Below are 18,267 nucleotides of genomic sequence, written 5' to 3' on the forward strand. Positions count from 1 at the left end.
GCTGTGTGACCACCTAGAGGGGTGGGATAGGAAGGGTGGGAAGGAGACACAAGAGGGAGGAGATATGGGAACATATGTATATGTATGGCTGATTCACTTTGTTATACAGCAGAAACTAACACAATAATGTAAGGGAATTATACTCCAATAAAGGTGTTAAAAAATAAAAAAGAAAGGCAAAGTTGGAGCCACTGCCTGAATGCTGTTTCCAGCACGGGCAGGATGTAGGTCTGTTGAGCAAAATTTGCATTTAGCCATTTTATAGTTCTGTTATATTTAAAGCCAAACCCTGTTACAGGGTCCTTTCTTCAGTGTTCCCCAATATAACCAGAAGCCACCTCAGTTGAGACTTTGACATAGGAAAATTTTCTTTTGATACAAAAAAGCACTAATTCGGGGAAAAAAATTGATAATTTGAATATACTAAAATTAGTAACTTTTGTTTACCAAAATACACTTTTAAAGGAAAACGGACAAGTTACAATCTGGGAGATGCTATCCACCATACATGTACCCAACAAAGCAGGTATCAACAAGATTTGAAGGATTTCTACAAATCAATAATAGTAAAAACAACCCAAAAGAACAATGAGCAATAGATATGACTAGACATTTCATGGAAATAGCCAATTAGCATATGAAGAGATGCCCATATCACTGTGATCATGGAAATGTCACAATGTAGTAACATTTCATAAGCAAAAAATTTTATATCCGAGAATAGGAAACGTTGAAGAAGATGCGTATCCACAGAGGATTTGCAACCACTCTGGAAAATAGTTTGGCATTATTTCCTGTAGTTTAACATTCATATACCTATGATCCAGCAATTTAAATCCTCTATTTATACACACAAGACACTCTCTCACATGTTCATCAAGAGACATCAAGGATATGTACCTTGGCATGGTTCAGAAGGGCAAAAACCTGGAAACATCCCAAACATAGGAAATTGAATGAATGAACCACGGCATGGTCAGACCATGGAATGTTTACAGTCACCAAAACACATGAATTACGGCACCAATGCTCATCAGCACGGACAACATGTGGTATCTAAACCTAAATGATCTAAATCACTAAATGATTACATATGTTCCTTTTAAAATCACAATTTCATACACACATATACATACAACACACTTTTTTTTTTTTTTTTTTTTTTTTTTGCAGTATGCGGGCCTCTCACTGCTGTGGCCTCTCCCGTTGCGGAGCACAGGCTCCGGACGCGCAGGCTCAGCGGCCATGGCTCACGGGCCCAGCCGCCCCACGGCATGCGGGATCTTCCCGGACCGGGGCACGAACCCGTGTCCCCGTGTCCCCTGCATCGGCAGGCGGACTCTCAACCACTGCACCACCAGGGAAGCCCTTATACAACACACTTTTAGGAATATATACAGATGTAACAAAACAACTTAAAACAAAACCGCGAGAGAATGAAAAAAAATGGGGCTCAGGGTGCATGGTGGCCAAAGAGACGGCATGTGGGAAGAAAGAGAATTCAGTTACATGCAGCTCATAATTGTCAAAGTCTTGGCTTTTGTTTTGGTTATTGAGTTTGAGGGAAATTATTAACGTAATTAAGAATAACAAAATAAAAATTTTAGAGTCAACTTTGCATGAACCTTGTGTGATAAGAATAAGCCATATGGTTATATAAGACTGTGGTGAATCCAACTTTATGCACCAACGAATGTAAAAGATATCTATACATTTTAACCTATTACGCACATAGAAACTGTAAAACTCTGAGGTCCTGAACAGACTCATCATTTGACAGTTAAGTAAATCAAGTCCTTAATTTGACCAAAGTTGTACAGATAGATTCATTCATAAATTCAGTAAATATCTATTGAACATCTACTATATGCCAGGCACTAATTTAACAGTGAACAAGAGAAATAAGTTCTGTTCTCATGAAGGTTACCTTCACGGCGTAGTAGGAATGGGGGGTGGGGGGTGGAGGGATGATGGAGGAAATAAATTGAAAAATAAATACTACTTTAAATAACGAAGACCACTCTGAAGAAAACAAAACATGGTGAGAGGGTGTAGAGCGCTGGCTAGGCTCCTGGCTGTGTCAGGTGTCGTAAACTGGGAAGGCCTCCCTGAGAAGGTGACGCTTGAACAGAGACCAATATGAGGCAGCCACAGTAAGATGCTAGAGACAGACAATGCCACAGACAGAGGCCAGGGCTCCAAGCACCTCTGCCCCAGTGAGGTTCACCTTTCTAGAAGTGGGTGTCAACATCACCGTGGTGATAGTGTGAAAGCAAATTCACCTGGGTATTCCTACTACTCCTACGCACTGCTTGACAAAACCTGGTCGTGGTCATGTCTGTAGACCCTTGCCAAGAGCCCCGGCCAGTTTACAAAGGAACAGAAGCCTTTCACGATTTATCTGGGACAGAGAGAAAAGAATGTACCTGCTCAGAGCTTTGTCCAGCGCTGGATGGCAGGCAAGGAAAAGCTCAAGGGGATAGCTAGGCAGTTAAGTTTTGCTTTTCTTTTCAATTTTTGTTTCACTGGGCCAAAAAACTAAGCAGCTCAATAATGTTTTGTGACACGTACTGGCTTACTTGCCAAAGGGAACAAATGTCTGCTACTTTGCCTTCTCTACACCCCTACCCCATACACACAAACATACCTGCACTTCCCCACAGGCTGACCATGTCAGGGACATACGAGAGACAGAAGAAAGCTTGCTGGCACTTTTGCTGCTGCAGGCTGGGCAGATTCATATTATAGGTAAAAAAGCCACCCAGCTTATGCGAGGCCTCTGTTGTCCACCAGGAGAGCAACTGTGGCCCCTATTTAAGGAACGTGGGATAGTAATAATCCAAGTTACGCTGACATTATATCTGCCAGGCCTCTCCTAGCCACCTACCAGAGGGGAGGGATGTAACCAAGGTAAGAACATATAGGTAAGATGCTACAGCCACTGGGGGCTTGAAAAGAGTTGGGTTTCAATTGTAGGTGCTCTGGTTACCATCTCAGAAGTTGTTCAAGCCACTAAGCTCCCTTACACAGCTTTCTTCCTATGTAAAATAACAATGTTTTAGGTCAAAATAAAATGTTTTAGGCCATTCATCAGAAATTCATGCAACTTCTACTATGAACTATTTGCTGAGCTAGATGAAAATACAAAGCTCTCTCTCTCCATGCAGTAGAACAGACAAGCTAATAAAAATACGACTTGTCAACAGGAAACAATATTCCCTCGTAGTTAAGGCTTTAGAATGACACTGACCTGGACCCACATCTCAGTTCTACAATACACTAGTTCTTACACCTTGGACAAGTTGCTCAAGCTGTCTAGATTTCAGTTTCCTTAACTATAATATGACATTACTTCTGTCTTATCAGGTCTACCGGAGGACTTAAAAGTGCATAGCTGTAGTTCGTTCATTTTCAGTGCTGCACAAAAGTTCACTAAATTTTTTGAACCCTTTTTCCTGTTAATAACCAGTTGAGCCATTTCTACATTTTTGCCATTACAGTGTTTCTATGAGCATCCTTGTACCTGGATATTCTCATACATACTTGGTATGCTTCTGGAAGAGAGACTTCTAGGGCATATACTTAGGAATTAAAATGCTCAGCTATAGGGTGAGTGAACCTTCATCTGTTCCAACTATTTCCAATTCCTTTTCCAAACTTTCCAATTCCTTTAGAAACGTAATGCTGAGCTGGGGATTAAAAAAAAAAAAAAGAGTCCTGGAACACTACATACACCATGAACCATGAACAATTTTTATAATGAAATCTATGTTCATACAGATTTAAAATAATTTATGTTTAAAGGCAGGAAGTAAGAAACACAAAATTCAGGTCAGGATTCCCTCTCAGTGGAGGAAGGCACAGCCCAGGGACGAGGGAGGAGGGAGAAGCTGGAGTACTGGTGAGGCTCCGGCTCTCAAGTCAGCGCGCCGCGCTCTTTTTGTTGTGCTTTAGTTTATTTGCATAAATTCTTTTCAAAGTATCAAATATTCCATTAAAAAGAAAAGGTACTTTTAAGAGCAATTACCATCGCCTGTGTCTGGTACCAGGTAAAGTTCCCAGCGAATGGCAGTTATTGCTGTACAATGTGATGAGAGTGAAAGAGATGACAAGGCAACAGTGGGACCTCTGGAGGTGAAGCATCCAGGCTCTGCAACGTCCGGGGCTGTGGGAGACGCAGAACTGCAGGAAATGGAGGTGCTCAGTGTGGATGGGAGAGGAGGCTGCTCGGAGGCCAGAACCACCAGACTCTGGGCTCTAAAAGGGGGGGATTCCCAACAACCGAGAACACTATCCTGATAATAGGAGCCAAAAGCATAAGTGATAGATGAAAGGAAAAGTTTGTCTTATAGATGACAGTTTTAAGCAATGTTCTTAACAAAGATTATTTTGGCTTAGAAGAATGGGGAGAATGAGAAAAGAAGATGGCCAGGAACAGAGTAAGAAACACCAATTTAAGGACAGGCAGAGAAACTCCCAGAGGTGACTGAGAAGCAAAGGGAAGGAGGGTAGCAGAGAAGTCTGAGGGGCTGTTATGCATTTGCTATGTGTCAGGCACTGAGCTAGGGACCCTTCCCTCAAAACTAATACACACACATACAATACATACATATACATATGCATATATACACACGTGTATACATATATAGTCACATATACCAGCAGAAAAGTACATGTATACACACATATATACACACATTTCTTTCACTAAATTTTCTACTACATTTCTTTTACTAAACCATTTTGAATATAAGTTGCACAAAATCATGACCCTTCCCTCCTAAATACTTCAATATGCATCTCTGAAGATTAAGAATATTCTCCTACTTAACCACGCCATTACCATACCTAGAAAAATTAAGACAATTCAATAACACCATCTAATATACAGACTGTATTCAGATTCACGCAAGTGCCCTAAAATAATTTCTATAGTGCTACCCTCCACCGCCCCCAGCCACCAATCACAGTTCCCACAGCACATTATTTCTCTTTGGCCTCTTTTGATCTAGAACTGCTCCCGCCCACCCCATCATGTTTGTTTGCTTTTCATGACATTGATTTATTCACAGAGTCTGGGCTGTTGTTTTACAGAATGATCCATGTTCTGAATTTGTCCAATTGTTTATCCATGATTAGCTTTTCGACAAGGTAGGTTGTGTACATCTAACTGAGTCATATTGAGAGGCAAAATATCGAATTATCCCGTTTTTGGTAAGTTCAATCATTCAGTGACTGCCAGATGAAAAGGTACCATTTTTTTTCTTTGTTATTCTAAATGATCTGTGAGTGATGCTTTTAGATTGGAACATCCTGCTCTCCTACAACCTTTCGCCAAGAGACTTTTCACAAACACTGAAGACTGTTGCCTGAATCAATTATTACACTGAGGTTGAAAACTGTTGACTTTCTAATTCTATCATTCCTTCTACCTTTTCTAGCTGACATTCTTCTACAAAGAAGAGCTTGTCCCTGTCTTCATCCTCCCTTTTTCATCTGTATTTTTAATATCACTATCAACTCTTGAATTTGGTTTGTTTTTAAAAGTATTTTCATCTATTACTGTCCTTCTTATTGATATCCAAACTGTTGAATTTAGAAATGCCACCAAGTCAGCTCCCATGTCCTTTGTTTTTTTTTTCTTCCCCCCCCCCGCCCCTTAACATTTCCTCATTGGTCTGAGCACTTCCTTGCTTTTTGCCTGCAAGGTATCAACTCACCTTTCCCTGTGCCTGATTTGAAATCAGTCATTTCCCCAAGGAGCCTTGGTCCCTGTTAGTGGGTAGTGATACTTAGAAACAAGATAATCTCATTGATAATGGAGATTGCTACTTTTCCACCTACAGAGGATTTTTTACTTTTGTTATTTAAAGTTGGAAATGGCTTGAGCAAGTTTATAACTATTAGGGTATCAGGACTTCAAGACCTACAAATTTTATTGAGAACTTGTGGAGGTTTATACCTTGAAGGAAAGTAGCCTCTAGACCGAGAGAGAGCCTGAAAATACAAAACAGGAAAGCAACAATGTACAAAGAAAGATTAGAAAGGAAGTCAGTGTAGGCTGCAATTAAGAAAAGAAAAGAAAAAAAAAAACCCGCCATGGAGTAAAATAAAGCTGGTCCTGGTCCAAGCAGGTCATGAGCATGAAATTCAATTCATGGTGCAGATAGAAAGGAACACTTCTTATTATCAGATTCTGTACATCCGGACATTACCTCTGAGGCAGTAATGAAATGGCATCTAATAGCTCCCATAGGGCACGGCAAGATGTAAGATAGCATTCTCAAAACATATATGACCGACTCATATTGAAATCCATATGAAAAGTGAAACAATCACAAATGTATTGATCTAAAGAGGACACTTACATTCAACAATGGATCCCATTGGGATGGGCCTCAGACTCATAAAAAGCAAAGGTCTTTCTTTCCATATGTACTCTGAGCACCATCTATAAGCTGCATAAAAATGCATCTTTCACATTTCACATCCTACTCATTTTGAAATGAATGTAGTTGCTTCACTGACATATGCTGTGTTTAATAAAATACAAATTCATTTAAAGCATTTCCCAATTCATAAGTTAGTGTAACAATAATATTTTATTGCATCAAAGGTTACTGATTCCCCCAACAGGTAGGAAGTACATAAATTTTAGGCTTTAAAGTGTATGAGAATCACTTCTCTGTAGTATTTCCACTCCCATCTAAAGTTCTGAATATTTATATTCTTGTCCTTTGGGATACGCAGGCCACAATCTTGAACAAACATATACCTGGTTGATATTTAGGTAAGTAAAGTTGTTGGTTCCTCACAAACGAAAATCTGTTCCCCAGCCCCCTGGCAAAGGGATACGCGTTAAGGCCCTAAGCCCCAAGATCTGAGGAACTGAGTACTGCACGCCTGACTGAGAAACGCAAACACCATCTCAGTAAAGCAAAAAGAGGTCAGAGGTTCATTTCCTTGCCTCACCCCGGGGAATAGAACCACATATTCCAAAACAATGCTGCAGAAGAACAGGCTGGAAAAAAATAAGTCAGGAATCCTAACAGCTCAATCTAATTCCAGATAGAGAAAGGAATCAGTTCCCCAAACTCTGAAGACAGGAGTTTCACAGCTTTACATCACTCACATCAGAAATGCAGGTCTGTGTGGACTGCCAAGCAAGTGCATGAAATGCTCTGGACTTCACTCAAACTCCCTGCTGCTGAGTGTGGCTTCCTGTAACGAGAACCCAGGGACCATAAGAAGAACGGCGTTCCCCCAGCTTCCCCGAGGCAAGCACTGCTGGGCCAGACTCCCGAGGAGGTTTGGAGCACACTGCAGCCCTGCGTTTCAGTGCAGAAGAACATCAACCTCAAATCAATGTGGGGAAGTAGGGCACACCGTGGGAGCCTGACCCAGGGGAAGTCCTGGCCGGCTGAGAGTCCCAGGGACCTCCAATTCGTCTACTGCCAGCTGACTCACTCCCTGAACCCCCAACGCTTCCTCTGAGTCATACACTGCCAGGCACCAGGTATTTGATTCTTGTAGGAATCGAAACCCTTTATGAGGTAGCAACTACTACCCTCTCACTTTAGAGATGTAAGGACAGAAACATGGAGGCACTCTGTAACTATTCCAATATCACAGCTACTAAGAAATTGAGCCATATTTCTAACCAAGGTCCACTACATCCATCATGCATGCTTTTAACCATTATACTGCACTGTCTGCCCATTATTCCAACAGAGCTGTAACGAAAGCCCACTTCACATTCCGAGATCTAAGCATGTGAATTACTTAATCGCTGCTGAGTTACTCAACATACAGTTCAGGCTTAGCACCAATGAGAGAGCTGACAAAATTCTATTCCTATATCAAAATGATACCAAATACAACTACCATTAAGGGGCTATTTCAGTAGTTTTCAACTTGGGAACGTTTTAAAAAACGTCTGGAGACATTTTTCCTTGTCTTAAGTCACGGGTGCTGCTGGCACCTAGTGGATAGGGCCAGGGATGCAGCTAAACATCTTAAGATGCACCAGACCACTCACCCACAAAGAACTGGAACTCAAAAACATATCAGTAGTGCCAAGGGTGAGAAACCCTGGGCTATACCAAAGGTTGTAGGTGGAAAATCCCTCAAAATCTATTCTGACAATCCAGATGCAGCTCCCGGTACGGAGGCTACGATGGGTAGCCATTTCCATGGCCCCAGAAGTTTGGCACCTAGGCCACACCTCGCCCTCCTCCCCCAGCTCCCGTGATCTGCTTGCATCACCACAAGATGTGAAGACTGACCCGGGTTCGAGGAGGTGCCAGGCTTGCACTTTGCTAAGAGTTCTGCTAAAAGTGTTTTAAGGGAAGTGGTTGGAATTAAAAGTTAAAAACTAGGTTTGGGCATCATTGTCAGTTTACCATCCATACTAACTCACCATCCGTTACGGAGTTTCTGTATGCAATGGTACCCAGAGACTAACTGGAGAAACTGAAGGCATCCACACCTTGCAGACCCTTAACACCTAGATCAAAAAGGACATACTCACAAACTCACACGCACATGTCCACCTTCCCTCAAAAACAATACTGGATAAGTGATTCCTAAAAACAATACTCTAGAAAAATGCTGCAGGGCCTGCAATACATGCACATACTCATGAACACAAACAAAACAGGCTTGCCCCGAGTTCCCTCAGGAGTAGAGGAGACCTGGCTTGGAGATGAATAGACATAAATTTGAATACTGTCTGGCCACATATTAGCTGCCCAATTCGCCTTTGATGAGTTACTTAACCGTTTTCAGCATCAGTTTCCTCATTTGCAAAATGGTGATAACAGTAACTGATTGGCAAGGCTCTATCATGTTACTCAAGAGCTTGGGCAATCCGTGTCCCCCGTGCTGTGCTGTCCTCTCATGTGTCTTGGTGCATGTGCCCGATAGCTCTCTCTGCCCAACACTCCCTCCCTCCCCTTTGACCCCCTTCTATAAAATAAACCGGCGTGCTTCAAGTGACTTCCCCTTGAACAGGTCTATGACCTAGAAGCAGAGGACTCTGTTGACCCACTCCTAAGGAGTCACAATGTTGGGGAAAAAGAGGCAGGACCAAGAGTGAGGACGCAAGAAATTCTAAAATATTCAACCGACCATAGAATAAGAAAGGCCAGAAGCCTGATGACAGACTTAAGAATTAATTAATACTATTCAATAGCATAAAATATTTTTAAAATATGAAGTATGTTATAAAGTACTGAAGAACATAAAATGTTATAAAATATGACTACAAGACGGAATAAGTAGCCCATATATAAATTCTCCTTCTATTCAACCCCTATGACTGTTCTGGAAACCATCTAGGATATCACATATTGGCACCACAAAGAGAAAAAGAAAATAATAATAAGTCACACATTACAGCAAGGGAGATAAAAGCAGCAATAATAAGAAAATGGCTTTAGTAAGTTTAGAAATGTACACAATGATTACACACATCTATACTACTTTCTATTGTTAGAAGAATCATCTAGAAAACAAATATTTATCTCATATGAAAAGATCTTGGGGCACCCTGGATCAAAGCTTTTGATGTTTGGACTGTAAGGACAGAGAAGGAATTGTCAGACTGTGTCCCCTGCATTGGCAGGTGGATTCTTTAACCACTGTGCCACCAGGGAAGTCCCTCCATATACATTTTTGTTTTCTAATTATGAACTATTTCAAGTACACAGAAGTACAGAAACTAATGTTGTTTAACGCCAATACACTTAATCACCCCGTGTTAATTGATAGTAATATTTAGGCATCATTGTTTCAGAATTTAAGAGGTGAAATACCGCAAATACAACTAAAGTCCAACCACCCTATGGCATCCCTTGCGTGTCCTGAAGTTAGAAGATATCATTCCTGACCAGAACATGCTCAGTACTGACCTGGATCAAATATAATATTCCACCACAGAGAACTAAATCTCTTTGTTTTGTTTCTAAAGAGAACTTCATGACCTTTTAGGGCTATTCTAGGTAAATATGCTTTTTTTTAACCACTGGTTCTCCATAAAATATCTATTTATATTTACAGACTAGAAGGATGAGATTATTATGATGAAATTTATAATGAGTAAACTCTAAGAAAAATCTTAGATTTCAGGCTCCTTTTAATGTAATTTTTTCCTATCTCAAGTCCCAACTACAGCAAAGAAAAATAAGGTTGTTTTTTTACCCTCCTCACCAAATATTTATTAAAGTCCCCTACGTACAGTCTTTAAAAAAAAAAAAAAAGCAACTTGCTCTTCAAGGAGTACTCCTTGGGTTAGCAGCATCAACATTATACCCAGCTCCAGACCTACGGAATCTTGAGTCTTCGTTTTAGCAGGAGCCCTGGGAAATATGTATGCGCATTAACGTCTGAGAAGGGTTGCCTTAAAGAATTTAGAAAGGTGACAACCTAGACCGAGGCAGAACCAAATCCAACCACCATTCTGCCAAACCTATCCTCTTCCTATCATACAATATAGCTTTCAGATGTTATCTTGGCAAAGTCCATGCATAAGTAGACCAGTGTTATCAACCAGGGGCAATCGGGCCTCCCAGAGGACATTTTGTTCACAACTTAGGGAGATGATACTATTGGCCCCTAGTAGATAGAAGCCAAGAATGCTGCTAAACATCCTACAATGCAGAGGACAGTCCTCACGACAAATAATTATCTAACCCAGAATGTCAATGGTACAAAGGTTTAAAAAAAAAAAAAAAAAAAAACAGAAACCAAAAAAAGCCTGCCTATGATTTCCTAGCTAAAATGGTCAATTGTTAACTTCGGTAATTTAAATGAGCTGATTTGAGCAACCAAACCCATAAAGGGGGGCGGGGGGAGGAAGAAACCAATAACTAAAAACACTTCATATGCAGTCCTCTCAAGTAAAGGGTTTACAGGGTTTACATCACATCAGTAATCGTCAATAGTGACAACCAAAACGAGGTTCAGTAAAGCAACAACAAAAACGCATGTTGAAATGTTTCACAATTATACAAGCTGTATTTAAAAAGCAAGTGCACTGCTACAACACATACTTCTTCAATAAAAACATTCTGGCGTTTATTTAACTTAATTAAATCTTCGTTTTTCTCCTACAATACAGGATCATTAGCAAAGAAGCACCTTGGCCACTTCAGGATGACAAGCACTCACTAGGCTAAATTACTTCACTGAAAGGAAACCTCATATCAGACAAAAATTTTAAAACATAAGTAAACAAATCCTTTAGTATTATCAAGAGCTTTGTTAATTTCATCAAAATATTATGAAGGAATAACTTCTCTTCTTCAGAGAAAGTAGAATTACAGCACACAGAACAGTGGAAGGTGGTCCCTTTTAAGAGAAAAATGGGTCACTGTGTGTAATTACACAGAGGATGAGTAATGAACTCAGCATGTTTTTACTAAGATGAATGTATTTCTGGAGCGAGTATCGCCTTGTCTGGTCCTGTATCAACTAAGTTCTGCCCAAAGAGAGAGCCCTGAGGTTATATGCAATACTCTACAACCTGAAAATACTAATGCAGCCCAACCCTGAGACCTAACATTTCACTAGGAACAACAGCACTCACTATCTGGATTAAAATGAAACTTTGCCATTGATATTCTAGCTGTGCAAAAAAAAAAAAAAAAAAAAAAAAGATGAGAGAAAGCAATTCATAGGCTCTTATTACACATTAACGGCTGTCTTTTGGTCTCATAGATCCACTCCACCATTATGTGACCAAAGATCCAAAGTGACGGCTTATATAGACTAAAACGTTTCAAGTCATTTCATTCTCCTTTACCTGGATTTGTGGAACAAGGAAGATTTCCACCTAAGAGAAGCTGAAGCCTTGTGATATTTTTTTCTAATTGAAGTATAGCTGATTTACAATGTTGTGTTAATTACTGCTATACCGCAAAGTGATTCAGCCGTATATATATATATATATATATATATATATATATATACATATATATATATATATATATATATATACACACATATATATACACACATACACACACACACATTCTTCTTTTATGTGTGTGTGCATATATATGTATATATATGTGTATATATATATAATTTCTTTACCCCCCATTACGGTTTATCTTGAAATCCTTCTTAAATGAAGTCTCAAGAATTAAGGGAGCTGTGCTTATGTTACCTGAAGCCTCAAGGTTAACATAATGAGCACTTTCACTACAGAAATTCAGAGGTAATCTCAGAAGTAACTTCCATGGGCAGGGCTGGCTACACTTCCACAAACTGGCTCCACAGAATGTCCCTTATTTCGGTTGATCATCATCCAAAGGTGCTTTTCCTCTTCCTTTGCCTGTCTCTTGTCTTTGATGGGCTGGGACAAGCTGCTTAGAAATGGTAAATCAGCTGAGAGCCTGGGGCGGGGAACGGAGGGTTGCTGGGCCACATCAAGATATTCTTTCTTTCTGATTTATTTGGTTCTTTTTATTTTTACGTTACCATACAAAATCAGCATCCGTATGCTACTATTTCCTCCATCTGTGAAATGATTTGAAGTTTTAGTAGGTCTCTGTCAGGATATTAAATCACCTCTATACTAAAGACAAGGAGAGGAGACTGGACAGGTGTTACACGGTCAAAGCGATACGTGTCTCTGTTACCAGCTTGTCCTATTTTTCATCTAATGTGTATTCCTGCCTTTTGGTCTCAATATATAACTGGCCTCACTTGCCACAGATACCTTAAGATAGCCCCTTTTCCACACATCTCTTGATCCATCACTGTAGAAAAGGCTGCCACACTCTGAGTCACCAGGACCAAATATGATAAATTGTGTACCTGGAGGTCACAGTGCCCTGCCATCAACACTACTGCTCAAGAAACACAGACTTAAGAGCGTATTACCACTAAAATTGTCTCGGATTTACCATTAGCTCATTACCTACGTAGAATGAGCCTTTAATTTGCCTCCGCTGTAACCATCCAGACAGCAGCACGAGCAGCAGTGATGCCCTGCTTCTTCCCCCAGTCAACACGTCTCAAACGGAGACTCTGATCTGCCATTGCTTAAAAACAGCCCAAAATAGCAAGAAGACGTTTGGAGGGAAGGACCCAAGCAAGCCTTGAGTACTCATTTCATTTCAGAAGGCACTCCGGCTCTAGAAGTTTACCTGTGTCAGCTAGCCCCTTCCATCGACCTCAAAGTGACGAAAGGAGGAGGCATGAGGTGCATATGGCAAAGCATGTATGTTCAGATACTTGACACTCTGAGGAACCAGAGAGCAGAGCTGTGGACCCATGGCATCAGGCTACATTCAGACATATTGCAGTGCGAAAGCACAAAATTCACAAGCTTCTGAGAAAATGTCTTTATACAGATTTCTAGAAGGAAAGGAAAGAAATGGTGGCTCTCACTAAATCATTTCTGGGAAATTCTTCACTATTACTATATACAGTGGCTTCTATAATTTTTCTATAAAGAGAGAAATTTGGTACTCATTAAATCATTTCTGGAAATTCTTCACTATTTCAGTATTTAGTTGTATATTATATAGCTAATATTTCTCTCTACTTTAAAATGTACTCACATCTGCTTTTTTTAAAATTTTATATTTTAAACTCCAGTGAATCCAACAATTACTGAATACATATCATGATCCTCGCACCACACTGACCGAAGGGCTTGGGTCCCCAGCACCAGGACCCCTGGGAGCATTCTCTTGAGTTCTGTGAGACTGGCTCTTAGACTAAGCTGCACCTTACTATCAGGGGACAAGACCAATTATTTACTAAATATAGACTCTTTGCCACAGTGGACAGTTAAAAATAGAAAACATGTCCCCTTCACTTACCATCTAATATATGAAACAGGCCACAGAGGACCTACAAACAAACCCATTATGATCAGAGCCAAGTGGGCAGGGGATTAGATTTCCTTTCAAAGGAAGTCCAAGGACAGGCAAAATCAACTGCTAGAAATGTAACTAGTTTTGCCATATGCTTGCAGGAAGAGTACACAGAAGCAACATATTCTTTTGGGGGAAACAGCACACAAAGTTTGCATGTGTGATTTTTTTATTTGCAATGTGACTGAATCTCATATTCCACATTTCCAAATTCTACTTTCTCACACTTCCTTAATTTTACTGACACAGCCCTTCACTCACTGTGTATAAAGCACCATTCTTGGCACCAGAAATACAAAGAAGAACAAGATACATTCTCTGTCCTCAAGGAACCCACTGTTCTCCACAATCTTTCCCATGCTCCCTGACTAGATATAAATTTCTTAAGAGCAGGGACTCATGTCTTATATTCCCAGATTGCATTTCATTATTTCACAAATGTTTTAAATATCTAATGTTCTAAATGTAATGCTAGGAATACAATGGTAAAAAAAAAAAAAAAAAAAAAAAAAAAAATAGGATTGAGCATGTGCTAGGCAAAAAAAAAAAAAAAAAAAAAAAAATGACATGGTCTCTCTCCTCCGAAGGAGCTTACAGTAGTAGAGGAAACAAAAAACAAACAGCTAGAGAGACAAGTGCTATGACAGAAGAAAGGCACAGAACTATAAGCACACATACAAGGGACCTCACACCCAATCCACCCCAGCCAAGGCTTGGGAGGGCAAAGTTTCCTAAAGAAAGTGGCATCCAAACTGAGGCCTCAAGGATGAAGAGAAGTTAGCCAACCAAGAAGGTAGCGAAAGAGTCTTCCACACAAATGCAAGTTTGTGCAAAGGTCCAAGGTGAGAGAAATCCTGGAACCCACGAGGTAGAAGGGTTCAGAACAGGAGGAACTCATCACTGGAGGTAGAATTAGTAGGGATCAGACCAAGATGGGACTTCTGGTAGCTCAGGGTTAAAGAGTTAGGACTTTATCCTGAGGGCAAGGACCAACCGATGAAGGGTTAAACAGGACGTTGACCTTACAGGTAAGATGGGCAGTAGACATTTTCTTAGATGTATCAAATCATCTTTCAAAAGAGTGCTAATCTTCCTTGTACCATAAATCATCATGTCCAACATCAGTGAAGACTACACAGGATTCTCCAACAAAAGAAGGTTCTGGGTAATACCTAGGATAGTGTTGTCCAATAAAAATATGATGCAAGCCGCATATGTAATTTACAATTTTCCAGTAGCCATATTCTTTAAAAAAGTAAAATTAAGTGAAATGAAGATTAATAATGTATTTTATTTAATGGGATATTCCTAAAATATTTCAACATATTCTCAATATTAAAAATATTGAGATATTTCACAATATTTTTTGCGTACTAAGTCTGCAAAATTCATTGTGCATTTTCCATCACATCTCAATCTGGACTGGCCCCATTTCAAGACCTCTACAGCCACATATGGCTAGTGGCTACCATTTGGACAGTACAGATCTAGAATGTACTTTGGGGAGCATTTCTCAGAACGCTTAAGGTCTTTCTATCATTTTTGTTTGTTCTCTAATTTATAAAAATAATGCAAATCAGTTTTTAAATGGGAAAAAAACCCACAGAATATCTCAATTTTGAAAGGTACGCATAATCCTATACCAAAAATACCAGTTATAGTTGGACATGCATGCTTGTAAGACATAGTCCTGTGTCTAAAATATACACAGGGTGGGCTTTCTAAAAAGTAGGGTCTGTGTCAATAGCTCTTAAACCTAATACATTAAAGAGTTGTGAATAAAATGAAACAGATTCTCTGTTTTTATAGCGTTATTACCTTTGAGACTATATTTAAATGAGTATTCCTGGAACTTTGGGGTTGTACAGGAACCCTTTATCATTTTAGGGAAACGCTGGTCTCCATGATTACCTCAGTTCTCAGACTGTCCTGCTTCTCTAATTTTTCTTTCCTGTCATCTGTCTACTCCATTCTCCCCTTTTCAAAAGGAAGGAAGGGAAGGTGAAAGGGAGGAAGAGACAGGTACCTAAGGAATGTACAGCAAAAACTTGGTCTCAACAACTTGCTGGGCATGGCAAGTTCTTGCCCTTCCCTTTATTTATTTCTCGGCAAATGACTCGAAGGTCATGACTGCCCTTTGAGTGACTATTTCACATCACCTTCCAGGCCTCGCCTTCAGAAGTTACCAAACGATGAATGCCACCACTGCCTCACCTGCAGAGGGGTCCTGCCCCCGGAACACCCTCATAACCCAGCAAATCATCCCCGTGCTATACTTCGTGGTCTTCGTGGCCGGGATCCTTCTCAACGGCGTGTCCGGGTGGATATTCTTCTACGTGCCCAGCTCCAAGAGTTTCATCGTCTATCTCAAAAACATTGTCATCAGTGACTTCCTGATGAGCCTGACTTTTCCTTTTAAGATCCTGGGAGACTCGGGCCTCGGCCCCTGGCAGCTGAATGTGTTTGTGTGCAGGGTCTCGGCCGTGCTCTTCTATGTCAACATGTATGTCAGCATCATGTTCTTCGGGCTCATCGGCTTTGACAGATATTATAAAATCGTGAAGCCTCTTTTGATTTCGTTCATCCAGTCCGTGAACTACAGCAAACTCCTGTCGGTGCTGGTGTGGAGCCTCACACTGCTGCTTGCCGTTCCCAACATAATCCTGACCAACCGGAGCGTCAGGAAGGCCACACGCATTCAGTGCATGGACCTTAAGAATGAACTGGGCCTCAAGTGGCACAAAGTCTCCAACTACATCTTTGTAGCCATCTTCTGGATTGTGTTTCTTTCCTTAGTCATTTTCTACACTGCTATCACGAGGAAAATCTTTAAGTCCCACCTTAAGTCCAGAAAGAATTCCATCTTGGTCAAGAGGAAATCTAGCCGCAATATATTCAGCATCATGTTCGTGTTTTTTGTCTGTTTTGTACCTTACCATGTTGCCAGAATCCCCTACACTCAGAGCCAAACAGAAACCCATTACAGCTGCCAGTCAAAAGAAATCCTGCTCTATGTGAAAGAATTCTCTCTGCTATTGTCAGCTGCAAATGTATGCCTGGACCCCATTATTTATTTCTTTCTATGCCATCCATTTAGAGAAATCTTATGTAAGAAACTGCATATCCCATTAAAAGCTCAGCATGACTCAGAAACTTCCAAAACCAAAAGGGGAAATATAACACAAGAAAGCACGGATACTTTGTGAATTCCCACCTCCTTTCAAATAAAGTCTGTGCATGCATATTGTAATCTTCAATTACATAATAAAGGAAAATGAATAAGAAGCATGTTCACGATAGTAAGTATCGTCTCTAGGCATTACTATTCAATTTAGTACAATAATAAAACTAAAATGTAAGTTTCCATGCTTGTTTCTGTACCATCAAAGAAAAAATAATACATTATTTAATCTTATCCCATCAAAATAGAAGGTTTAAATTTATAATCAATAGTCTGGTCAGTTAATAGAGCACGTTAAATAGCAATAAGGAAAACGGGAAGCAATCAAGACAGTTCACAGGGGCATCTTCCTTCTTCTAAACACAAGAATTAAGTTGGCATATTACGCAATTTTTTTCAGCAGGGTCATTAAAGACCAACTTAAAAGCAGACACAGTCTGATAAAGGATTAGAGGCCCGTTTGTAGTGAAAAAGTCAAGTCTTCTCTGATTTGAAGAAGCAGGATAAGCAGACACCCAAAAAATTACTTAAGAAATCCCTCACTGATTTATTTCATGGCATTTCAAAGGAAAGCAGATATAAACTCTGTACATTGCAGCAAAAAATGTAATTTTTCTCTGATAGCATTTTGAGGATGATATAAGATACATCTTAAATATGTTTTATATGAAGATTAGCTAAGCCACTTAATGAGCCTAGTGTTCTGGTGCTAGAATATGTTTAAGTAAACTCTACAGAGGGAATCTAGATAGTGGCATAAGTTGCCAGAAACTTCCCCTGTTCAGTGGTATGGGAAAAAAATCTAGGATGTCTGGGAAAAGACATGCACACAAATACCCCCAGCTGGCAGCACACTTTATTCCCTAGGAGCAGAGAAAAGCAGTTTTCTTAGAAAGCAACTGGACTAGATAAAAAGAAAATCTAAAATTTACAATAATGAGTGAGAAATTACACATAAAATGAAAATTTACACATCATATTTTCTGAAAAAACAAATTTCATATGTGCAGATACAGGATATGGTTGCTGGCTTGTGAGTTATCAAAGCTCAGTTCTTTCTCTGCTATTAACTGGCTGGAAGACATTTAGCCCATCTTTCAAATGCTCTTCTCAAACACTTTTGTAAGTCATGTTTTCATATATATATATATATATATATATATATATATATATATATATATAATATATATGTATATA

General features: G+C 39.9%; 2 protein-coding genes across 2 annotated transcripts in view; one reads left to right on the plus strand and one right to left on the minus strand.

Annotated features, from left to right (window-relative positions):
- MED12L (mediator complex subunit 12L) overlaps window positions 1-18,267 on the minus strand; it is a 335,022-nt gene that overhangs the window by 191,333 nt on the left and 125,422 nt on the right. The gene's annotated exons all lie outside the window — the stretch shown is intronic.
- Window positions 16,082-17,095, plus strand: P2RY14 (purinergic receptor P2Y14). The gene has a single exon (XM_007446636.1). The coding sequence runs from the start codon at window positions 16,082-16,084 to the stop codon at window positions 17,093-17,095; it is 1,014 nt and encodes a 337-aa protein (XP_007446698.1).

Source organism: Lipotes vexillifer, unplaced genomic scaffold (genome assembly GCF_000442215.2).
Source record: "Lipotes vexillifer unplaced genomic scaffold, Lipotes_vexillifer_v1.1 scaffold727, whole genome shotgun sequence".
NCBI classification, from domain to species: Eukaryota; Metazoa; Chordata; class Mammalia; order Artiodactyla; family Lipotidae; genus Lipotes; species Lipotes vexillifer.

Excerpts from the sequence above, each read along its gene's own strand:
- P2RY14 (XM_007446636.1), top strand. The coding sequence starts at position 16,082 with ATGAATGCCACCACTGCCTCACCTGCAGAGGGGTCCTGCCCCCGGAAC.